Raw genomic sequence first — 26,394 nt, forward strand, 5'->3', positions numbered from 1 at the left:
GCACCAGTTATTGCCAATATGATTAATAATGATTTATTTCCTTATTGACACTGATCTTGATATAACTTGTGGTATGTTGTGTTTTTTTCCTCATATTTTTTGGGTGACCTTGGTGTCATTCAGGCAGGATTTGTAGTTAATTTTTAAATGTGCATTTTAAGAACGTGAACATAATTTGATATGCTAGTTGCTGTAGGGGTTGTTACATATTACTTTAGGAAGAGGCTAAGTTAGGCACGTATAGGCTCTAAGCAGTAGATGATAATGCTTCCCTCTGTATTTCTAACAGGGAAATTGCTTGATGACTTGTCAGCTAGGGCCCTTAGAAATGACATATTTCCTCTAAGAAAGGACATTATGTCTATTCTACCAGAGTTTAAAGTGTAACGGCACATTTCGAGGCATGCTCAGCTACGCAGCCAATGATAACCTTACGAAGATGCACCTCATTAGCTTTGACAGAATGCTAATAAATCTCCAGCCCGGAGGGTACTCCTTGGAGAGGCCTGGCTCCTTACCTTTGACATGGGGGATGAAGTGGTGTCGGAAGGGGGAGTTGGGGCGGGAGTCATGGTGTGCGGAGCTGAGACTGCTAGTGCGCAGGTATGACAACCGCTGCACACCAGTAGAGAGCAGCTCTGCGGCAGCAGGGAATCGGGGGGCAGAACAAAATGAAAACAAAGAAAAATAATAAGAGAAAGGCAGGGAAGGAGGCTTCAAAGGAAGAAAAAAAAGGCATTAAACAATTAGGATTCTGAAAAGGAGGAAGGAAAAAAAAAAGGTTAAAAGACGTACCAAAGGGTTCATAAACATTAGACAAAGTTACAGCAAGTAGTTGAAGAGAGGCTCAGATTTGAACTGCATTACTAATTCAGCGTAATATTTACTTGCTTAATGAGCTTCTTATCTATGCCTTGTTACCAGAAAATAGCCTGCTGCCATCATGCAAATATCACAAACATTGACGCTCAATTAGTTAAGAGAGCAGCTGTTTGAAAAGTGCCTGACCAATTCCACATCAGTCAAGAGGCATGCAAGCTGCCCTCTATTGTTTTAAAGCATTCCAAAAATGCTGCCAACGTCAGCTAGGGCATCACGGAAAAGGCTGCAAACTTTTTCAAAACTTGTAGCACTCAAATTTTGAAGAACCTGATGCTGACAACGTCAACACAGTGCTTCACTTCTCTCTCAAGGGCTAGCTGGAAGCCAAAGAGGAGTTACCTGGGGCCACTGCATTTATTCAGAGAGAAGTTATTCTTGCAAATAACATGATTACAAGAAGTGATATTAGGAAAAGAATGTTAAATATACACATGCTATTATTCGATATGAATAATACTGGAGGAAAATTATAAATTAACAATCACCCCAAAGCAGGGTAGCAAGATCAATTCTATAGAATTCTACAGATTTATGTCTGTGTCAAATGAGAAACAAAAACAGGTTAGCCAAAGATGAGATCATCTGAACAGAGATAAGCTTGAACAAATATCTTCTCGGAAAATCCCTCGGGCTGTGAACTTTTGAAGATTTTACATCTGGACCCAAATTCTGGCTTGAGCCCATCCGCCCATCAAAGAGTTACACAAACAGAACCTACTTCTGAGGAACATCCTTGACTGAACACAGACAAAAAAAAAATCAATCACAATAAGGTCTGGAATAAGTCTTGGATTTGTTCATGCCCCTGACACAACCGATACAAATAGAGAAATCCCCTTGAAATTGCCAGAATCAAGAGACAGAAGTTTGCAGCTTTTTCATGCTTTATAAGTCTCTTTCAGTTTTCATTATAATGTCATCTTAAAACACAGTCATGTTGTCAGCACTAACTATCAGACACAATTTGCTTCTGTCCCACCTCCCTTGGGCCCATTAAATAAGGCATTCACTGACAGACACAATTAGCTGCTTTCAGCCCACCCTTACTAGGAAATGGCTCCAGCACTCAAGTTCCACAGCAGTGGCTCTACAATAAATCTTTAATTTTAAAATTGCAGCTGCTATTGTGGATGGGCCTTTGGCATGCTAAGTGTTCGTCTGCAATCACCAAGGAAGATGGAACTGCACGATTGTATCACTTATTTTAAAAATGGGTCACAAAGATTTAATTCATTACCATAAAGAATAAATCAATCTTGAAAAGTATTCAATGAATTACATTTACAGATACGTTTTCATGCAATTTGGGTGTGGATGAACACTTAATTTTCACGTATTGCTTTCATATTACACAACCAGTAATTTGAATGCTCTTGGAACCTGAATGACTGTATGTTCTCTGTATTATACATAGAACTTGTGCATCATTTCTAAATCAATAATAAAAGTTGTGTGTTTTTTTTTTTAATGTCCCCTATCAATTGTCCATGGTTTCAATTAAAAAAAAAAATCTATCTTGCAAACTATGAGTATGTTTAAAAACTGACTAACAATTCAGAATATGCTGGATTATTTATTTTATATAAATATTTTTTTAGGAGAGAGGAATCCTACATTTGTGACTTCTCTATAGTCAAGCCATAACTTTTGTTTCTAAGATGTGATACTTTTCCCAAATTCCTGAATGAAGGTTGTGTTTCATTGCTGGAAATTGTTGCTCACTTCTACAAATATACACACATTTACAAAATAATTAATCAGAAATAAAATCAGAAGATCAGTATTCATGACACTCATCAATCTAGGGCAAAAGACTGCATCAATCATGAACAAAAAACACAGGGAGAAGAGAAGATATTAAAATTTGATACTATTTTTCAAATGACTGCTAGGAGAAACAAATGCTTCTCTGTGCCACTCAGTGACATAATAAACACTACTTTTGTACATCCTTCTAATGCAGTTGCCCTTACCAGGTCTGTGGAAATGCTGAGGGGAACGTGACATGGTGGGTGTGTAGCTGTGACGACTGTACACTGGAGAATTAATGGAGCCCTGACTAGTAGACCTGTGAATCATGCGGTCCCGAACATCTTGATAACCCTGCAGAATAGAAGCAATTAAAAAAAATTCACTAGTAAATATAAATGCGTGTTACACATTTCTTTTAGCAATACTCAACTTTTGTGGATCTGCAGATATCAACAGAAGCTACTGAAACAATATTCCCTAAGCTTTCAACCCATTTCATTATCACTGATTGCTAATGATCAGCTCAAAGACTCTGATCCATTTTTATTGTCAGTGTCAGAGTTCAGTCTTGGAAGGTTCTAACTGCACCTGTCATTTAGGGTAACTTCTATTAAATCTTATGTAATCCTAGATTTCCCCATGTTCCTGTGATTCCATAAGGGCAGTTGCCTGTTCAGAGGATGCCTGTGCTGCAGCACATGGCAGAAGATACTCCTGAGCCAGCCTTCAATTAGCTAAGGTGGAGACCAACAAGAGTTCAAAAGAGGCAGCTCAGAGCTCTGTGGCTTAATTTACCATGTGTCTCAGCTAGCTACAAACAGGGTTTTTAGTACTCAAATTAGATCTGACACCCCCACCCAACCATCTGAAAACATGAAGCCTTCTTCTACAGCAAAACTCAGTTCTCTGTTTCCTGGAAAACAAAACAAACCAGAACAAGCCAAAACAAACCCAGAGCCGAAAAAACAAAAAACACACACAAAGCAAAGCAAAACAGGACGAAAAGGGATGAGAGCAATTTGAATGCACAAAGAATTACATCAAATTTTATAGTCCCATTTTTTTGTTGTTGTTGTTTTTAACCACATAGCAATCACCGTGACTTTTATGTGGCAAACAAACAATACTCTCCATCCCCAAAATGAAAATGTTTATGCAATAGCATCTATAGGAACCTGACAAATAACTTTACAAATATTTAATGTTACCATAGTGTTCAAAACAGCCCCCTGGGAAAACCAAACCAAACCATAGTTATGTTTCCTTCAAGGCAAAACTACAAATGTTTTAGTAGCAGCCATGTCTTCTTATTTAAATGCTTAGAGCAGCATTTTAGCGCATGTCAATCATCCATCTCCAGAGATCCTGCCTGTGGCAACCAGAACGATCAATGTTCAAGAAGTGACCTCTGGTGGACAAGTGGCTCTGCTTTATAGACAACAATTGGGTAGTGGCATGAGCTTCACTTCTCATACAATCTGTCAATGAAAGTTTAATGTTTTCTTTTTAGAGTTAATTTTCCTTAAATTTCAATATTCAGAAAACATTTCTACATAGCAGAAAGAGATCAGATGGGTAACAAAATCTACACCTGCATTTGCTGAAGTGAGCAATTGTAATCATAGTAAGATTATGTTCCACCAAACTTACTTCTGCAGAAGGGGTAGGTGATAACGTCCTTGGAGACTGCAAAGATACAAAAAAAAAATAAAAATAAGGTTACAGAATCATCACTGCATGTTTTGGGCTAGAAAATGGCAACCCAGACATTGCTGCAGATACACGGATATACAGCAGTATGAAGTGGCAAGGTAGACATTACTGAGGCCATCATAATACCGTAACTTGCTTTTTCCACATTGCTCAGGAACTGGTCCATAAATCATTGAAGCAATTAAAGTCTCTGGGAGAATCTTTATAAGTGTGATTAATTCAGTCAAATATCATGAAACAACATCTCTCAACCATCTAATCATTGTGGTAGTTAAAGCATATCTGTAGAGATCAGAATCAGAAAGGGTTATTAATTTAATAAGCATGCCTGTTATGAAGAAATCTTTAAAGTGGAAATCCAAAGTAAATAACCTTAACTCAAAGCTTTGCATGGCGTCAGAAATAGAGAATGATTTCCAGGATGAAGCATGCTGTTCCTCCAACACACACAGTCTGGCAAAAATCTCCTTTTCCTCAAGGCCTTACATTTCACAGCCAATGCAAAGCAGCACGTAGTTGTCATCAACATTTCTTTGATATGATCTCTCTCTAAGTTAGCTTTGTATTCATCCATCATTATGCAAGGAGCACAGACAGGAATTACAGCATGTATATTGAAAGAAGTATGCAAAAGCCAGTGGTAAGAAATATGCACAATAGTTATGAAGAGTTTCTATTACGTAGATAGGGAAACTGAGGCAAGACATACCTTTAGAAATGAAGCATAAGATCATGCATAAATTGGTGGTATAAACAGGAATAAAGGCCATGTATGATTACCAGTTATGTGTCTTTTATCACAAGACAATTTGAAACTGGAAGATCAGGATTTAAAATATTTATTCTTTTATGCATTAAGTTTCCATATTACTTAATTGCCACAGCAAACATGGCAAGAGTTTATGCTTTTAAATATGACCACAGTTGTTATAGGATGACATAGCCATTAAGACAATGTCTCAGCACCAAAACTGCTGATTCTGGTTTAACTATTACAATAATGCACAATAATATTTAGTGTAAAATGTATGCTCAATTTCAGGTAATAACCAGAAATTCACCTCTACATTTTGCAGTGTGAGACCATTAACTGTCACAGAGCTCTTAACACTGGTGATTATTGCAAATAACCACATTTCCATAATCTGTTGCCTACTTGCTCAGGCAATGTAAATGGTTGTCACAGGAATCTAAGACTGGGAAGGCAACCCAGAAAGTGACTTGCTGATTCCATGACCAACATTTCAGGTATTTCCACTCATCACTATCTGACATCACCTTGTTGCTTTTTGGGAAATGGAACCACCCTCTGCAGCCAACTCATTGTTTCATCATGCATAGGTGAACTGCTGTATTTTAAATTCTGAGTCATGTTTCTGCAGGGCTTATGAAGTCTTTTAAAATCTGTTCTGTTGCACAAGTCTTTACACTAGTCAGTTCAAAATACGCTCTGCAGTAGACTGTGAAGACAAAGTTCCAGAATAGTAAGCCAGTGGAAACACAAAATGATATCTTCCAGATTTTAAAAACAACATCAACAAACTTTGGTAGAGCTGTAGTGAACAAGTTTACAGCAAAACTTCTACTCCCCGCAGCAGGCTCAATCTTCTGTCTGTCACTTTGAGATCTACGGGGCTGCTCTGATGCCTGCAGTCATGCAGATCACTCTGATTTTGGGGAAATTCTGGCGTGCAACATTTTGGCCATCTTTACAGGTGTAATTTTACAATGCAACTTCCAGCACTTTGTTCTGATCTCATTTTAATTTCCTTTTTAATGAACTACCAGGTATGATGCCTGCTCCATTTTGAAGCATCTATCACATTAGAAAAAAGCAGTTTTCTCATTTTACAGCAGTTTATTTACTGAAAGCTGCTACATACAGTCATTGCTCTCAGCTGACAGAAAACTAAAACCAGAGAACACGCAGGGTAACATTGCTTCTCTCAATATTTATGCAGCACAAGTCAGAGCTGATGAAAGACTTGATTCCTGTGTGAATCAGGTTGCTGCTAGCATGGCAGAAGTTAAGGGCCTGAAGAACCTGAGCGACTTTGACTTTCTAGAAATTTTATCATTGCATTAAGGGTCAGCCTCAGTAGCAAAAAAAAAAAAAAAAGTACTGATTTCAGGCAACCATCTTCAGACAGCCACAGAGCTGGCTCATTTCTCATCTGTTTTGTCTAAGAAACTAAACCTCCTCTTCACGACCTTCTTGCTGCTGGAGGATCTGTAACTCAAGCATCCAGTATCTTTAACTAAAATATCCAGTTCCCGCTAGATGGTGCTATGTGAAAGCGTTTTTCATCACAGGTTTATAGAAAAAAAAACAAAATTGGGATTTAACTGAACACCACAGATTATCAGTGAGAAACTTTTCAATGCATTTCCCTTCCATTGCAATGAAGAATAATTTCTCATGATGTTTCTTCACCCTTTCTGTAGCTGAAGTATACAATTTTCTTGTAGTTTATTCCCTGTAATTTAAGGATTATCTCCACTACTGGGTTACTTTTGGTTGCTCTTAGACACCTGCCTTGTATACACACGCACATCTTTCTTACCTGAGTTTGATTTTTTTATATATATATATTTTTAATTTATGTAAAGGGCATCTCTAGGGTGCAAGCTTAAGGTCAGGCTCACCTTTTATTTAACCCTACCACATGTAAACACTTTACAAAAATAATGCAGGCTAAATTACTCAGTCTGTAAATCCCTGCCATGACTAAACATGCCACCTCCTTTGCTTTTTAAGGATGATGGTAACTGATATTTGAAGATTAAGTGTCACTCATATCCACCAACACAAACACAAAGTAAGAGATCACTCCACCCCTGATGGGCTTACGCTTTCATAAGGGAAAGGGAAGGGAGGAGAAACAGGCACAGAGAGGCGAGGTGAATTGCCCAAGGTCACAGTAGTCACCAGTAGCATTGGGTAGAAAACACAGATCTATTGAAAAGATGGTAAGAACCACTTTGTGTCGGGAACAAATTTCTGTAGTCACAAGAAATTAATTGGATTTAATGCTGGTGATAACACAGGGTAAGAAAACCCCAAAGGCTTTTGCTTATTCCCGGAGCAAGCATTATGGCAGACATATGCCTTTATCAGTGAGCAGCATCCCCTTAAGGATTAACAAAACTGGGCGAAATCAGTTCTTCCTCTGTGACTAACAAGAGATTTGTGTTTGTAGATGGTTCTGTGGAATGGCTCAGATCTGTTGGAACTGGTCAGAGATCACCAATGCATCTCACAGGAGTTATGAATCATATGTCAGCTGGATTCGCTGCCAGCCTGAATCTGAGGGCAGAAATTCTGTAATATTCTGACCTATTAATCACCTACGGTATTCATGAGCTAACAGTCTCCTGAATTTCCTCATGTTAACTTATAATATAGCTCATAATTTAAGATTAGCCCTATGAAATATCAATAAAGTACAAAAGCAGAGAAAACCAATCTATTGGTGAGAAGAATGCTTTGCTAAGAGAGAATATCTTAGTCACTTCATACCATCTGTGCCTGAATGCTCTACTGTACTTCCTTTTTCCTCAGCATATCTTCATACTTAATTCAGTTACTGTCAGCTAAATTCACTGAGATTGCGAAGAAGTTTATTTCCACACCCATTAGATTTGCATTCTGGAAACTAGGTTTACAGTCAACTGGTAATACCTGACAAAACCTGCTTCATGATCTGCATTTGAACCGTGTTAACAGTGGTGGCAGCTGTAGAAGTTCAGCTGAGAAAACTGAGGGACCATACAACCTGAAAGATATCTTTAAATACAAAATTAATAAAATAAATGAGACGATTGTTTCTCTTGTTGCAGGATAAAAGAATCTACTAAATGTCAGGAGTTTACAATGTGAGGCAGCTATTTCCATACTGCAACTAACCTGCTTTTCCAGGTGGAAGAGCACTTCATCCTGACCTATTTCAAATTTTATCCCGTACGTATGTCTGGCAAAGTGCTCTGGAAATATATTTCCCTTTGGCATGCAAGAGAGAAAGCATTCTGCTGCTCTTAATCCTGTTACTGCCACAGAACATTATGGTATTCCTCATATCCTATTGTGAGCACTGGTGCTCTACAGCAGCGTGCCTGGTACAGAGCACAACACCAAGCTGGCTTTTGCCTTGTGGTCTGGATTTTGCTGTACCCAAAAGCTAGAATATGCATGTGAATTGTGAGCAGAGACACAGACAAACAGCCTGCAACCTGTTCCCTGTTCCTCTGTCAGCAGCTAGCGTTAATGCAGGCAAGAAGTGGACCTGTGTGTTTAACTGTGCAGCTTCCCCACATAACGCATCGTCATCACTGTCCCCGTTAAGCCCAGATCAAACACAAAAAGCACTTTGAACAGCAGCAGCAACAATTCTAAAGAGTGTCAATTAGAAATTATTTCAAAAGAGGATAGAAGCGTAGCAGGCTTTGAGTAAAGCTTATAGCAGAATGGGTTGCTTGTTGGTTCATTACCTCTCCAAGACTCTGTCTCTCCTGTCTGTCCTCGTAGGCGGAAGTGTAGAATGGCTCATAAGTAATTAGGTCTGGACGTTCAATGTCATAAATGGCCTTGACTTTGGGAATGGCTGCTAAATCCTTGTAATCAAGGATCTCATTGTCTACTTTTGCCTGAAGGTCAAAGACAGAACATAAATTAACTTACACAAATGCACTGGTAATTTCTATTTTACACAATTTATGATTTTGTGTATTTGTTATCACACTGTTGCTATGGAAAACCCTTTTTGGCACTCTACACACAAAGTGGCTGCTTCTGTTTCTTCTCCAAGTGGGCCTCCCACTAAAAGCACGCAGTGTTTTCTGAGCTTAGGAAAGAAAGAACATTGCATATACAGATGTCATACAAAAGTTGCTTATCAACAGCACTGAGCTGGAAACTTCAGCTCCATAACAGACTCATTTTGTGGCCTAAGGCAAGTCATTTCACCTCTGCTCTTATTTTCCCATCTGTAAAATGTGCGATAATATCAATTTAGACTGCAGATCACAGAGATTGTGAGAGGATTCCATGCAGGAGACCACAGACAGAACGCCAACCTATAAATCTGCACACAAAAGGAAATACAACTCATTACAAGGAAATAAAAAGGCAAGCAGGACTAGTTGTCAGGACTAGGCATCAAGCTCCCAACTGAAATTATCATATTGCATTCATCACTTAACCTATGCACAAACTTCTAACTAAAGCATTTTTTGCTTACTAACAGGATACTATGTAGGACTAACACTGACTATTTTGTCACTATATCTGGGAGGAGTTCTTGACTAGTTCGAAACTGGGAGTAGGAAATCGGTTCTAAAAAGAGAGGTGTACCCATCAGAAGAAGCTGGAAAGAGGTCTTACATATTGTTTAGGTAGCTAATATCTTCTCTTAATTAAGAGAAGACTTGTTAAAAACAAAGATCATCATACATTCTTAACTACATTACAGAAGTAAACTTGATTTTTAAAGCTAATAGGGAATATTCAATTTGCTTTTCACCTTTTCTACGGGGTATTTTAGTTATTCATAGTAGGCTGCACATGAAAACAAGGCTGATCTGTTTCTACTCACATTCAGTTCTGTTCTGCCTGAGTACTAGCACATACTGTCTTCAGATTTAAGTGAATTTACCTTCCTGAGCTTTTCTAACAACCACTGGTCTTGGTGAGTCTTAAATAATGCCATAAATTAGATACAATACAAAATACTTCTTATTGAGAAGCACGGCTTGAAATAGTTAGGAAATCCACTTTCTAAAAACAGCCTCAAATCTGTTCAGTCTTCACTCACCAGGTATAACGTACCATAAACCAATTTAACTCTAGGTAAATAGGTAGTTATACTAATGTGTAATGTTTTTACCACAGTTTGTTAATGAGCTGCAAATAGGTCTGGATATTTTTAATCCCACGTAAATTACTATAGATACTTTCACAGACTCCAGATGTTGCCCTATAGACTATGTTGTTCAGCAGTAGGTGAAACTTCATGAACTTATCCAGGTGATATAACCAGAAAGGATGGCAGTTCTCTGGGACATGCTTTGTGGTTTGACAGCTGCAGCATGAACACTTTTGACGTACTAGCTGTTTTTTTAGGTTGTTGCTGAAATGCACTGAAGAACTAGCACTTATCTCAAGCTTAGGACTGGAGATCTGTAATTTTGGTAATTTTTCTGCATTATAATACATGTAACAAATCTGTATGCCTTACATTTTCACCTATATAATCTTAAGGTTATCTACAAAATGAGTGATTCAGTATTAAGTGCAGGTAACAGAAAAGAAAGTCTGCCCTCTGTGTCTGCTGCTTCTTCCAAACATAACCTTTGTCTTTGATCCCCTCATAATGGACTCTCTCACTAACTTGCCTTCCTGTCATTTTCTTCCTTAGCTGTTATCTTCCAGTTCTCCCTTGGATATTGTGCAGGTTGTCTGGAGCATGTTTTACATGAGGACAAAGGCTATACGGACTCTTAAATGCATGCAAGTTCTTGGAAGTGTAGGTTATATGCACTGAAATACAGCACGTCTGAGAAGGCTGAGCTGTTCTGTTATTCTTCCATGCACAGCTGATTTCATACTCTGCCTCCTTAGATCCGAACTACTAGGTGACTTCTTCTGACCCTGGAAACTCCTCTGCCAAGAAAAAAAGGGCACTGACAATACTGAAGTATTGTGGTAAATACTAAAATTGGTATTAGAAGAGGAGAAAAAAAAATTTCCTTTGAAATTTTTGAGCAAACTTTCTGTGAATGTATTTCCAACTGCAGTTTCTAAGATCTGGTCAGGCAGCTGACCTGTCTGCCTTCTGTCCATCTTCATATCACCAAGTGGCTTCAGGAGATTTACTGAATCTTTATGTGGCCTGGAAAAAGCCTGTTGTGATATAAACTATCCCTGTAATGGTGCTGAGAATTTTAACAATTTAATCACTGAAATGAAGGCATTAGCATCAGTATAGATATGATTTATTTGAGCATGAAGTATTTCGTATTCAAGGAGCTCATTCATCAGGAGAAATACTTACATAGATAGTGTGGCCTGGTGAGCCAGGTATACTGGAACCTGGTCTGGAATAAATACTTTCTGATGATGTTCTCGTAGGCTGAAAAACAAACAGGAACTTTTCAGAGCCAATGGAAGCAATTAACATTTGTAACGTTGGTTTTAAGTGAAGAAATCTGCACACATCTTGAAATTAACTGCATTTTTTGGGGAAAAAAAAAAAAAAGTCAAGACAAATGCAAGCATTCTGGCATATTTCAATCTTATGAGGCAGGTGTGGGCTTTTTTTTTTTTCAGGGGAAGGAGTGTTGTGAGAGAGGAATGAGGTTTTCTAAATCATACAGTGTAAAAGACCGACAACAATAATGAAGAAAACCAAACGACACCTGCCAGAGACACTGCAAGGAGCCATATAACATACAGTTCAGGATAGTCCTGCTGGTCACTTTATCAAAACGTTAGTTCACAAACAGCTGGAGATTATAAGCAGCCATTGGTTCAGCAGCCAAAATTGTTGAGAGAAGCACAGCACACGTCATTGCTTTCCAGATGTTCAGTCACTGGATTTCCATTATGAATATGAAATTGAATTCGGCCCTTCTCAGTAGAAAGACCAGAAATCCTTGGCTTGGAGCTGTTCCCTGCATCTGCAGCACAACTGAGATGCAACCTGAAAGCTAAACTGTTGGTTGAAATTTCATGGTTCCCCAACACTGCAAAACTGATGTTTAGTGACAACGTCCTGCAAACCAAAATTCAGGAGAACAGCTGCACCCCTGCAGAGTGAGTGCTGTCACACATCTAGCAAGTATCTAGTGAGTATCTAACAGTACACTAGTACTGAACAGACACTGATTCCCTACAGGAAGTTTTGTGAGAGGAGACAAAATAACTTGGCATTGAGATGTGGGGATCCTGAAAACCTGACAAATTTGAAAACCATTTATTTGATCGAAAGTCACTCAGGTTATTGGGGCAATAACTTAAATATAGCATACATGCAGCAGACAAAGGTAATAAAAGATCCCACTTCCACTAGAGAAGCCATTTTTGTTCCTTAATTGACTGTGAAGAACTAACTCCAATCATAAAGTAATGCATCAGCAGATGACTCTGAGCACACTAGTGCAGTAGGTTATTTCAAAGTCACCACAAATTAAGCCTTCTTAAGCAGTCCTTATCTCTCATCTGTTTGTGAAAATGTACTAAGGGAACTTCCAGTCACATACTGATGAGAAACAAGGCTAAACAGCTTGGTTCACTGATTTTTCTTAGGAAATATTTGGAGTGAGCAAGGCTACTGGACATTTCTCATCCTTGAAACACTCTCAGACTCTTTCTACCTTTAATTTCATAGCCAGAAAAGCTACTGGAAGCATCCTTATAAAAGTGCTGAAGACTAGTTGGGGATCATACCGCAGGAGTTCTCTGACTGCCTCTGTGGAAATGAAATCACCATATGCAGGGAGGGTCAAAGGAATAAAGGGCTTTGAACACATTCCACCAAAAAACGTGAAGATCCAGATCAAACAGAGCAGATGTGGCTATGGAATGACATGGTCACCAATCCCCTCAGGAATACATCTGAGAATGCCTTCTCAGCCAGACCTCTCTATGTTCCTCTCTTTTTCCCTCTGTAGCTGCAAATTCCTATATCCCAAAAGGGAGCACAGAAATTTCTCAGCTGTCTTTTAGCTCCTTCCATGATGAAATCAAAGGAAAAACAAAACAAAACAGTCCCCCCCCCCACACACACACTTGTTTGATGGAAATGTTACAAGACTAAAGCTGGCTATTGCTGAGAAACACTTCATCCCCTTTTCATTTCGCCATTTCACGCCGCTGAGTGAAGACACATGTAACGTGCTGCTGCAGTTGCTATGGAAAACCACTGTTTTCATTACAACACAGGGAACACCATTAAGCACTTGAGGTACTGTTAGGGGCGTCTCTGTTACCTTTCACTTTTGGCAGACATGCTTTAAGAGTTTTGTCTGATTAATTTTCCCTCTTGCAGGAAAACAAGCATGAGAGCCAGTTATGACTTCTTCTAAACTGGCACATCTTCTAGGTTGCTTTTCCCTCTGGTTCTTTGTAATCTCTTTAGAAAATCAGATTTTTTCAGCCCTTGCTTCAACTATCAGTCCCACCTCTTAGTGTAACTGCTAAAATCTTCTTCAGTAAAGAAAAATTCCCTTGTGCTTATCACTTCAGTGAGTTTATTGAATACAGTCAGATACCCTAAGATGACAGTTTCAGCAATGCCCTGCTAACAATTCTCTTATCTGCTCTTAATTCAGGAGTACAGGAGCAGTTGTCAGATGGACTGGCAAGCCATAGCACCTGTTCTTCATTTCCTCTCCGTGCTTCTGCTCCAAGTTCCTCATTACTATCCCATTAACATGGCCATGAGCCAGATATGACACTCTCTAAAACCAGTTTTTTATTTTCTGTAACAGTTCCTGTGCACTCCAATTTGACGTGGAGTGTCTCAGGAATTCCACGTTCCCCAGGCAGGATGCCACCCTACCTGAGCACACATGGGTTATCTGCTGAGCAGCTGAATGCAAGCAGACCTTCTACTCTGCGCTTCCTCCATCAGCTCCCAGTCCTGTATCTTGACTGATTTTACAACATACCCTTGAACAGAGTGCACGGAAGAGGACTTCTGCATCTACTTTCGCTCTTGCTGCCTCACTTTGCCCTACTTGTTTTGAATTACACAGGCTGTTTCCATTGCAGATGGCTATTCTCTGTAGACTCTGCTGTTTCCCATATGGTCTGGAATCCTTCACAGATTTGCACCTTCCCCTAAAGACAACTGCTCTGCATTTAAGAACATTTCTGCTCTTTGCCTTAAGAAACCTACACTGAAGATCCCTTCATATAAACTGTTCGTCTTGAGTAGTTTTAGGCTATTAGACAACTATAGCAACCTAGAGGCCTATAATAACTCCTGACTGAAAACCTGTGACTGGGTATGGCTTCTATTACATTGTACATTATGTTTTCATTATCAGTTGAGAAACCCTGCCTCTGTAGCACTACTTTACTACTTAAACAGGTGGCAAGAGAAACATTCGATGATGAATTCTCTTCTGATATAACCGGTGTTAAATCCCATCCTAGAGAAGAGCTGGATCAGAGCACAAGTTAAAACTGGACCAGTGGCAAACCCTGACCTTCACTGGAGATATCACATGAGCATTTTTTGAACACATACAGATAAGGAAATGAGAGGAAACCTCCTTTAATATGAATGCATTCCTCTAGTGGTATTTCATTCCATCACAACAAACCTGTGACACTTGTTCTATACTCCCAGCAACAAAGTTAAGCGGTCTTACTTTTGCAAACGGGTCTGGAATATTCTTTGCATAACCATGCTTGTTCTTGAAGGATTCAAATAGAGCTTTTCATAATGCCACTTTTTTTCAGAGAAATTTAAATCAAATCTTTGTTAAGAACTACAACTATTTGTTTCTTGTGGCATGGTCATTCTCCACATTTTTTGACTGTAGAAAAGGTGTTTCTTTTTTCTTTCCTCCTCCACCCAAATGGACATAACACTGGTAAATATATTAATATGGGATGTCTGTACCACATATAGGAAGTTTGTGAATGCATATGAAAAAAAACAAACAATAGAAGCTCATACATATCATTAAAACTGGTAAGGGACAGAACCAAATCACAAAGTAGCTGAAATATATGTAAGACTTTTCCGTATTTCTCACTTTATCACAGACATTTTTATGTTTTTGATCTTCATTTCATGCATTTGTCCTCAACGCAAAAGTTCTTTACCAACTTCATTTGCAGACTGGCAGAGGTAATACCAACTGTCATGCTCTTGATGCTCATCCTGTTAGGTTCACTGTGAATTTTAATGCTCAGTTATCATACTACCCATGCATATGCCCCAAGTTAATTAACTCATTATTTTATTATTAGATTACAAAGCTTAACATGTTCATCTGCATTTACCCCAGCTTGTCATGTCATCATGCATGGCACATCATCTAAATACATAACTTCTTTTAAGAAAAACATCCACACTAGAGCCATTCACATCATCCAGATACTGCTGTAATGTGGTGGCTGTGGCTTTTCGAAGTGCAGATGTTCAAAAACATGCTCTACAGTAACTTACAAGTGCAGGCAACCAGATCAAAACTGATCCCAAGAACATCTGGCCAAACAGATGCACTATTGTTTAACAAAGGCATCGTCAGCGTTGTTTACAGTACCTGCCTTAGTTTTTTGATAGAGTTCATTATGCAAGGCGGTGATAATAGCTGCAGAAGAATGAATATGTTTTCACTTAATAACATTGAACATGACAGTTTAAGCAAATTCTCTAAACCTCAGAAGCTACTGTAAGTGAAGCGTATTTATAAATAAGCTAAAAAGAAGATTAGGGTGTAATTTATTCTACTCAGCAGCCACAACTTTGCAATAGCAAAGAATTTGGCAGTCCCAGTGTAATACTTGCTACTGTGAGTACCTGCTTCAGCAACTGCAAGGCTTTACAGAGGATAGAAGTTTTTTAGGTCTTGGAACCAGGGTTCACTGGAGACAGGTTTCCCATGGATTTCAGTAATTTTCAGTGGCAGTGTACAAGACCAATAACGCACCTCAGAGCTACAGCATTCATTGTGCCTGTCTGCCAGTTGAACTGTGCCCTTCTCTTTACAAGTGTGTTACCTTCAAATGCACGCAGTACTTCAGTATTTCTCTTCCTTAAAAATCTACAGTATATGTGCATCAGGACAAAGCTAGTGAAAAGGTTTAGTTCAAAGTCACACAGACATATATTAATAGGTTGCAACAATTTTTTCTTCCTTTTCTAGACAAAAAGGCCAGAAAGGAGAAGGAATTTTCAGCAGTCATTGAAGGCACACTGCTACCATATGAAAGATCTTTTACAAGACTACTCATGCAAATGAGTTTTCACTAACAGTGAGCTGAGTGGAAAGCAGAAAAAAATGAAGTGGAAAGTCCAGAACATACTGAATTCAATGGTCAACTTCTTACAGAATTCACAATATTTGGTTTACTTCCTCAGAAATTCTTGAGTAACTCTTTTTTTTTTTTTTTTTTTGGTGGTAGATAGCAAGCATGGTTTTAAAAACACTACAGTCACCTTTTAAATTAAGAAATTTTCCCCCACAATCTAGTTATTCCAATTTGCTGGGTTCCTTCTTACATTTAGCAAACAATTAACCCCAGTAAACACGGGTCTCAGTCCACAGACAGCTGCCCATGGCATACAATTAGCAATTACTTCACAGGAGATTTATATTTCTTTTATGTTCCTTTACATTCTTTCATTTATTTATTTATTTTTTACATTCATTTGTTTTCTTTCTTGCACTGCTCGATATCTAGCTCCTAATGAAATGCCTAACTTCTAACTTCCACTGATTTCAGTGGAAGCTCCAGTACTCAAGTCTAGCAGCTCAGCACTTTTGTGGGATGTCATAGATGGTGGTGTTGATGCCTGATGTGTGATCACTGCATCAAACCAGCTCGGAGTAAAATTCTGTTTGAATCACACACCAAGAATCATCTTCTCCAAATTACGTACACCATCCAAACAGTTTTCAGTAGGGTTATCATGTGATGAAGAGCTGCAGTAGGCATACACCTGCTCCTGTCTTACCAGAAAAGTAATCTGCCACCATATTAGCAACAAAACACACACACAAAATGGAACTCATTGGCAGCAGGTTCATCTGAGGCTCAGAAAATCTTCCTGACTTCAGTACCAAAGTTCGTTCATAGATCTTAGAGACTGTCAAGTATTTCTGCTTCTGGCTAAGCTTTTGTGACCCATTTCCCACTAGCTGTTTGTGACTCAGCTGAGTCACAAAGTCTCAGACCTCTGAAGTCAATATCCAGGGACCTACAGAATCTCTGAAGCATGCACCTCCATCAACAGGTGCATACTTCAGAGAAACAAGAAACATCAACAAGACTGAACCACCATGGTCTGGAAAAAGCTGCAGATATTATTTACAAAACAAACATGCTCTGGCTTACTATGTGCAAAAGGCGTTTGCATCAAGCATGCTCTGGTAAAGTTAAAAACTATAATTTTCATGTAGATTAAAGACTTTGGCCTGTCTTTACAGCAACAGCAGTGATAGCATCTTTGTGTCTACTCTGCAGAAGAGCACTTAAAGCCAAAGTCTGCCTTGAATTACACTTCGTATAATCAGCCTGTAAATCCAAGCAGCATTAAATACTGACTAAACTTAGCCAAGAGGATATCATCTGACCCTAAGCTACTTGTATCCTATACAGTCTGCAAAGCAACAACAAGAACATACCTTAGTGGCATGGGCCACTCCTATTTTTCTGTGCATGTTCTTCTAATAGATTGGATAGGATTCAATTTTTCAGTCCTAAGGCTCCTGGGTTTTCAACATAGAAAACTCACACAGCTGCATGCTAAACTGACTGCAAGAAGCCACTACACTGGCCTAAAAGATGAGCGAAACAGTCCCCCAGATTGCTTTCCTTACTCTCCAATATCAGATCCCATAAAGCCTAAAAGCGCAGAGACAATGTCCTCCTTAGGAGCAGTAATAACATAACTTTGTAGATTTATTTTCTTGATATATATTCTGTAGGTAAGAGAGAGCAACATTCAAGAGGGGTTAATACATTGCAACATCCACGTGAACTGTGTGAAGTCCTTTGCAGGACAAAGGGCACAGGCCTGGCAGTGACTGCTATTGAATCCCAGCACTGTGTTCAGCCACGTAACGCTGCCCTGCAGACTGCATCTAACACAAATATCCTGCCCTGGCTGATGATACAACTATGCAATGAGAGATGTGAAGGCTGTGTGAGCAGACAGTGAAAGTCCAGTGGCAGGGAGTCTATCAGCCTGCCTGCCTACTGCTAGCCTGTACTAAGTCCTTATCAGCACATTTTTACTTCATCGTTGGGTGAAAGCTATACAACCGGACAGCAGATACAACCAACGAAGAACCAATGCTCTGGATGAGGATAAATGGAAGTAGGTAGTGGTCTCAGGTGCACACCAAACTCAAGTAAGTCTGACAGCAGAAGAATCAAGGAGGGACAGCCTCCTAACGCCAACATGGATGTGCTGCTGATTATGGAGAGGCCAAACGCTCTGGGGCAGTGCTCAGGACATGCCCAAACCCAGCATTTTGTAAATATTTTCTCAACTGAAGTTTTCATCTGTATTTGGTTAATAATTATAAAAACAAAAATGATATAACTGATAGCATTTTTCCCTCTAAAAAACATAAACCATTGTTCATGGAAATCTGACTTCTTCCCTTCAAAGTCAGACACTTTTTTACCATTTTCATTTGCTTCATATTTGCACTCTAACTTTTTCCTTCAGAAGAAAAACTTTCAATGGCACTGGAAGAAAAATACTGCAACCCCCAAAAGCTCAAATTAATATTAAAAAAAATAAATTAAGCATTTCATTAAAAGAAATGAAAATGTGAGAATTAACAAACACTGGACTACATGATGCAAAATACAGAATCAGTGCCCAGGGTGGCAAGTGATAGCAGGAAAGCTATGTGGCAAAAGTAGTAGCAAGCACAGCAAATGACAATAACCAAGAATCTTCTCAGTAAAGAAGATTGTTATCAACACTGAAAACACAACAGCAAACCTCTGCAGAGCGTGGTCTGCGCAGAACCAGACTCTTTGGATAAAAGAACTCAGATGAGGAATGCTGTCATGAAACAGAAAAGGGAAAAAGAAGAGTGAAAAGGAAAATAGTTTCCCCAGCCTGTAAGATTTATGTTACTTATTGGTCCCTGTAGAATCACAAACCACCAGACAGTTGTTAAAAACAAAATAAACAACAACAACAACAAAATAAGCAATTTATATTCTTGTTACATACACAGGACTGCTTTACTTTGTTTTGTCTTTATAATCCTCTACAAATAAAAACAGGAGGAAGACCTTAACCATTTTCATGAGCTCCAACTGAAATACCAAGCAGCTAAAGTGCTGATTAGTTTATATCACAATTCAGAACTTGCTGAATGCTTCTGAAGTGACTTCCACGATAAAAGGGCATTTTGTTTTGCTTTGCTCTACTGGGAAAGGAAACTCAGCAGAGCAGAGAGGCCATGTCACTAACTTTTTGCAGAACCACCAATAAATCCAGGCCTGACCCTGCAAGTGGTTTTATCTCACATTTGGCAACTCACAAACCAGATTCTGATTCTCTTATCAGGTTGAAGTCTATGCAACCAAGAAATCGACAGTGAATCAAACCACAGTTCATAATTTAGTGGTGACATGTTTAAATAGCACATAGTTCTGCCAGTTGTTTAGTATGTTTCTGTACCTACCTTTTTGCTACTGCCTTCGTTTGAGTCTGCTGAATGAAACGTGGCAAAGTCATCTAAATGAACTCAAGTGAACAAGTGAACTCAAACTGATTTTAAAATAAGGTGTCTGATATTTGCAGAATGCATACAGACTATTTGTGATGTAAAGCTGAAGCTAAAAATCCTCTCTCTCTCCAGCTATCTTCAGTATATTGCATTTGCTGATACCCTTTTAAGACATCTGAAACCTCTGCATGGAAGATCTCCAGGAATAAGGTGGCCTTGGATAGCTTTGCCATAACATTTCTCATGTTCCCTTAATAAGCATTCTCTCACTTCATTTGTCTTAAATTTCCTGAAAGAACTCACTTATGCAAAGTCTTGCAGGTGGATGAATTTATTTACTTCATTCACTTCAATTAAAATCAGCTGAAGAGGAAGAAGATTCACATGCTTGAATGTGTAATGGAAAAAAGGAGAAGATACTTGAAGAGGACTTTACAATTTCCATGGGGAATGGAAATAAACCAACGGAGTTATAAGGCCAGCTTGGAGAAGGTTCATAAGGGCAGCAGTGTAGTCAGGAATGCTTTGATAAGGCTTTTGGGTCCAAGTGAAAGGGACGTATTGTACCCCAGCCATTCACTGCTAAGCATAAGCATTCTGACACTTAAGCAGGTCCAAAGCCCTGTCTTACATTCAAATTGTTAAATGAGGAAGAAAATCCAGAGCAGCATAAAAAGTGCTGCTGTAATTAGTTAACATTAATAAGGGAGCAATCTAATTCTTTGGAGTTCTCTCTTTACCTTCTAATTACTGAGCCTTGCATAAACAATCTGTCTGCTCCTTGGGTGATGCAACAGCCCCACGCCTACTCTGGAGGTAATTCTGTCTCTTACGTGGTAAAGTTACAGCTGGTTTACGCTATGATAAGAGGGTCACTGAGAACAACATTTATGCAAGTGACATAATGCTACATGCTGGAAACCAAAGGCCAGGACAGACTTCTGAGAACAGCCAGGGAGCTCACTGACTTCCTAAATTTCGAAGGCTGCATCAGGCCCAACTCCTTGCAGCTGAGAGGACTGAGTACAAAATCCAGAGAACTTTATGAAGGAAGTTTCACAAGCATATTAAATACCTGGTCATCTATGGCCAATTCTCCTTCTGTATTATCAGTACAGCCCACACAGAAAAAGTTATCAGTATGCTACCTACATTCACAGTAAATTTGCAGAACAGTGCACCTAAATAAATTCTGAAGGCCTGGGTTTCCTGTGAATGACCCACACATAGAACAAAACCCACAGGATAACCTCCATGCCAGTGCCTCTCATTTTCCTTGGCTGGTAGACCTTCTAGCCATTTTATTCACATGAAGTCTCTAATATTTATACTCAGAAAAATTAACAAAGTTCAAAGAAACTACTGAGACATCAAAGAGAGTAAATTGTCCAGGAGGCAAATTAGTGAATATAGGCTTAACATTAAAATTACATGCAAAAATCCAGGCTATAATGTTTATCAGTGCAATGTTATTCCCATCAATTTGATTAATCCAGAAACCATGTAGGGATATGTTGAAGTGACCCCAAGGATAACTGCAACTCTTCTTGGCATTCAAATTAGGATCCTTTTAGTCTGGGGTGTATTTGTATGAAGAGTCCATCTGAGCTCAATGCTGTAAATAACTGCACAGAATGGGATAACTATTGAGAGAAATTATACAGATGTGCAAAAATACTAAGATACCCTGTAGTACTTGCTCTGTTCACATTTTCCTCTTAAAAATCTCTCCCCAAAAGTAATTGATATAAGATTAACTGTCTTAAAGACAATGTCACATCTGTATGTCAGTAAATGATTCTATCTTCATATCACTACACTGAAACAGATACGTGAAGATGCCTAAAAATCACACCAGTACCTCTGAAGTGCTGTCACAGTTACTCTGCCAACGTGGTGACAGCTATGCAATAAGCAAACAAGCAAACATGGACAATCAACTCTTTCAAATACAATGTCCAGTTACTCTGTGTGCAAAACATCCAGCGAGTTATTGCCACAAGTTCAGCTTACCCTTAGCTTCTCTTCGGTCTTAGTGGATTGCTTACAGTCGGGATGCCAGACAGTGGAACCTTTGGGAGGTGTAAAAAGAAGAAAAATCCTTACTCAGATTAAAACAGATGATTCCTGGTCATGAAAACAGAACCCCTTCACTGCATCAGACTGTGAAAGAGGAACACAAGTGAAACAAACAAACCAAACCCTCAGCCCACCTACAGCAGCCTCTTGTGGAAGCTGTCAAAGCACTTAGCACACGTTCTTAATTAAGTCAAACGGCCATAAGCAGCAAGAAAGGCAGCCAGCACCAGCTGGAGGAACTGAAAGACTAAGGGTTCTTCTGGTGAGGATGGAGGGTAAGGGCCATGGTGACCTGATCTGCTCTTCCCTTATGTACCCCACCATGCATTAAAAGGAAGCTCTGATTACAAGCCCACCAATACCAGCAAGGTCTGATGACTTCCTTGAGCAGTTGATGCCGTGCTAAGTTATTGTGAAATATTACTGAAATATTGTGAAATATCACCTCTTCCCTGCAACTATGCAAAATGCAACAGGAAAAGCATATATGGAGCAAAATTAGAAAAAAATCATAACAGTAGTCAGTTGTATCGTGCCCTGCACCAAGCTAGAGAAGCCAGTATGACTATTGGCATGAAGCAGTACGTGAAGGAGCCTCTCTCGAGATCCAAGTGTACTGTACTTGTCACTGGCACACACATTGCTTCTGCTCCTTGCTCTGTGAGGTCAGTGGCATGTGTTGTATTGGATTTCTGCATGGCACATTCCAGCCTCACATCCTTTAAAAAAAATCAAGGTCTTCACTGTCTGTGTTCCAAAACATGGGATTTTCTCTTACATTGTGAAAATGTAAATATCCGCCTGTGCTCACGGGCTGAGCAGTGCTCAGGGCAAGGGGCACTTCCATTCCACTTCAGTGCTCAGGAACAGAGCACAAACTATGGTCACTGCTGGGAAGCTGCTGGCAGGTTTTAGCCAAACTGAAATGGAGCAGAAGCTAATGCTGATTTGTAACACTGACTGCAGCTGCAGTCAAATTTAAACTTCAGTCCAGCCACTGCAAAGCCAATACTGAGCCTTGTCTGCCTGCAGGAGGGAGCCTCACCTTCACTCTGTCCACACAGAAACCAAACAAAGGGCAGTCCAGGTCTCCTGCTGGTGAATATTAGCCCAAGTGCAGCCAGAGGACACCCCACCCTCAGAGCCACTGAGAGGTACGGGTCGGGGGCCCTGGACACTTTATTCTAACAAGCCCTTACATGGCTCAGTACAGAAGTGAAGAGCAACAGGAATGATTTCACTTCCCAGCAGCACACAGCATAATCATCATCAGAAGACTGCAGGGAACACTGTGATTCTGGATCAGGGCCTGAGACGTTTGGCTTCGAGTCTAAGACAAGGAAGAAGAAACTGCATTTGGCAGGCGGGGACGATCAGATAACAGGGAGAAGCGTACCGAGAGCCTTCTCTGTAAACAAACAGCAGCTTCCGAGCCAGGACCCCACAGCGCCAGCAAGATCAGGAGAGAAGCATGGCCTGTGCATTTGCTTAGGAGATCAGGCAGATCCCAGCCCTCAGGAGGAAGAGAGCTCGTGCCATAAAGCTGATGAGTTCAGACTCAGAAGGTTTTAGAATTTGCAAGTTCAGTTACAAGCTTCCTGCATGACCCCAAGAAAAACGTTCTCTGCTCCTCTGTACCTCATTTTTTTTTTTCTGTTAAACCATTCCTATCATCAAAGGAAAAGCTATTGCTGAAATTTCAGGCAGCGTTTAGCACAAACTAGCCCAATTTTAGGAACACCCACCCCAGGAGAATGCTGGAGCTGCTGAAGGGAATGAGAAATGCAAGAAGGTTTGGATATAATTTTCACGGTGGAACTTAGTTACCAGTTGTGAGCTTTCTTTCACAAAAAATGGTAAGAAGTTTTAAAAATATGAAATTGTAAAACCCAAATCAGGTAGAGCTGGCACAAGAAGTAAAATGCAAATATTTTTTCATGACCCTGAACTAGAACTTGTAGATTTGATTCACCCAAACGTGTCTCACTATTTCGAAATGTTTGGAACTATGTAAATTCTCAAGCTTCATTGCCCTTCCTTTCCCTAACAGAAGCAGTTTAGCAAATTGTGGCTAATCCCACTCCTAATGTAAGTTTGCTCACTTGGCAAACATCAAGCAACACATTCATTTATTCAGCTTTTTGCTTTGCGTGTACCGCTGATTCAGAATACAGTGCTCTAAAAAGCAGCAGCTCAATTACACAGTGAATAAGGCTGAAAGCCTGTGTGAGAATCAAGAGCAGCAGCAGCCCTCTGAATGCTAAGCAACATCCTAGCTCAGTAACAGCCCTCTGGGATGATCCCTATAATAAAATACTACTAAGGAAGTCCATGGGAAAGAGAAAGTTTCTGATGCTACTTCCTTGTCATTTCCCTGTGAGGGAGCAGGGAGAAGTCAGAGTGCTTCTGCTAGCACTACCTAAACCATCCTTAACATAGGAAGCCCCAGAACGGTGGGTTTAGTTTTGTGTTTTCCTTTTGCAGATTTGCTTTTGCACATTCCTATTGCAAGTGACTAACAGAAACCTACCAGGCTCCTCTACTTATACAAAGCGGTACCAACACAGTTTTCATGTCTAGTAGAGAGAACAACTAGAGATGAGAAGGAAGCTTCCTATTTTCATATATTTCACTGGTAATGTAATTTTGGTTCTGGCTGGTTTTTATTTCAGAGAAATGCTTGGAAGGCTGATATTCTGCACCCTAGGGGGAACAATTTGGATGGAGTCAGGATATCCATTTCAGCTGAGAGCTCTGCAGAGGAAAGGCTTTCAGGTCACCTTAAAGCCTTAAAAGCATGCTGAATTCAGCAAGGAAAGCTTTGTCAAGACAGTCTGGAGTACACTCAGCAATAGCATTACTTGGTCAGAAAACAGACTTATACAATAAAGCAGTGCAACTTGGGCTGCTGCTCCTCCACTGAAGCACAGTGAGCGTGAGGGACATCAATTCACCGTCACGGGACAGGAGATACAGAAGTGTGTGTAGCTAAGAGAATGACAGCAGGTCAAGGAGCTAGGTATCTCTTCCTATCTCATATCACCTAAACTTTGCCTGGACAAAAATCTGGCCTTGTTTAAGTACCTCCTGCCTTACTGGGATCTGCACAAGTTTATACCACAGCCTGCACGTGAACTTCCATTCTGTGCTCGACTGGTGCGAACTGCATCAGTTCATCCCTCACTGCTCTTAAAGTAATTTCTGAATTAATCTGCTCACCTTGAACTCTGCCTGTCCTTTATCATACTATCATGTGAAGAAACTAAGATTACCACTTGTAAGATGCTGTAACTGCTGCTTTCAAATTAGGCTTTCCAGTTTGCCATCAGAAAGCAGTAGTTCCTACCCAGCCCTCTTTCAGCCTCTCCTTGCTCTGGCAATGAAGTGCTGCTACACAACTGTGTATCTAATTCTGTGCACAGCTGGAATAAGATGATGCCTTACAAGGCCAGTGAGATGAGAAAAATGGACTGCAAGGGAGGACAAACTATAAAATAACACAAATTAGCTTCAAAGGAATTCCTTAACAATGTTATCTTGTTTTGGAATTCCTCCAGAAGGAATCTGTCTCCATTTTTTCACGAGATAGCTGCCATCACACTTTCATCATTTCTTTCCTACACTTTTACAGGCCTTTCAGGTGCATCAAGTGAGTTTTCTAACATAACTACAACACACAAAATCCCGATCCACAGTTACCTTTTCACTTTGATTTCTAGATGTACAAATGCATATTAGATGTCTTTCTACCAATATTAATTAATACGACAGCAAGTCAGAAAAAATAATTGTAGCTTAACAGCTAATGTGCTACCTTCTGGGAAAGTCAACAGAATTCAGTTCAAGGATGTTTTTCAATCAAAGAAAGAAGCACATTCTGTTTTACATGAAACGATTAAGGAAAAAAAAATGCTTTGCACCTGGAAGTGAGTACAAGACCGCTAATAATAAAAAGGAAATGGAAATGAATGTATGAGAAAGAAGTGACTTCAGAAAGAGACAAATAAATATAAATGGGACTAAAGGAGACATGTGACCAGATGAACGGGAAATAGGCAAGGCAAGCAAATATAATTAGGAAGCAGAGGAGACAATCTAATGATGCGCATGGGGGATCAGATCTACGTGATTCAAAACAAGCTCACTGCAGTGTCTGGAAGGCTTTTCATTGCGTTTTACAGTTTGAAGAGTGGTCCGGAATAACAGAATTCAGGGGAAAATTACGTGAAATCCTCTCACGTTGTCTGATAGCTTAGTGTACAGACTGGTGGATGAGCTATCTGTGAGAAGCCAAATTCAGAGGCAACCTAATAATTTTTACCCTTGTTACACAGCTTTTGAAAATACAATCTGGCTCAACTCAGGTATAGAGTCACTGCAAAGCCATCATCATGGCCATTTACTATAGTGAAAGAGTTCAGTAAAAAAGTTTGAGGGCACCGTAAAGAAGAAAGGATGGCTACTGTCCACTGTGTCCACACTGCACAGAGATAGCTAATAAAGTGCTGAGGTCTGTAACAGAAGAATTACCAA

At 39.7% G+C, this 26,394-nt stretch overlaps 1 protein-coding gene across 15 annotated transcripts in view; it reads right to left on the bottom strand.

Annotated features, from left to right (window-relative positions):
- ABLIM1 (actin binding LIM protein 1) overlaps positions 1-26,394 on the bottom strand; it is a 191,032-nt gene that overhangs the window by 29,943 nt on the left and 134,695 nt on the right. For 7 of the 15 annotated variants that reach the window (XM_072039808.1, XM_072039806.1, XM_072039807.1 and 4 more), the window contains 8 exons: positions 21,796-21,854; positions 19,044-19,106; positions 15,625-15,672; positions 11,397-11,474; positions 8,836-8,991; positions 4,285-4,320; positions 2,856-2,985; positions 519-638 (listed from right to left, as the gene is read on the bottom strand). In XM_072039808.1, coding sequence (XP_071895909.1) covers positions 519-638; positions 2,856-2,985; positions 4,285-4,320; positions 8,836-8,991; positions 11,397-11,474; positions 15,625-15,672; positions 19,044-19,106; positions 21,796-21,854 — 690 coding nt within the window. The remainder of the gene's footprint in view (positions 1-518; positions 639-2,855; positions 2,986-4,284; positions 4,321-8,835; positions 8,992-11,396; positions 11,475-15,624; positions 15,673-19,043; positions 19,107-21,795; positions 21,855-26,394) is intronic. The other 8 variants (XM_038180873.2, XM_072039813.1, XM_072039812.1 and 5 more) reach the window with 4 other exon arrangements.

Source organism: Anas platyrhynchos, chromosome 6 (assembly GCF_047663525.1).
Source record: "Anas platyrhynchos isolate ZD024472 breed Pekin duck chromosome 6, IASCAAS_PekinDuck_T2T, whole genome shotgun sequence".
NCBI classification, from domain to species: Eukaryota; Metazoa; Chordata; class Aves; order Anseriformes; family Anatidae; genus Anas; species Anas platyrhynchos.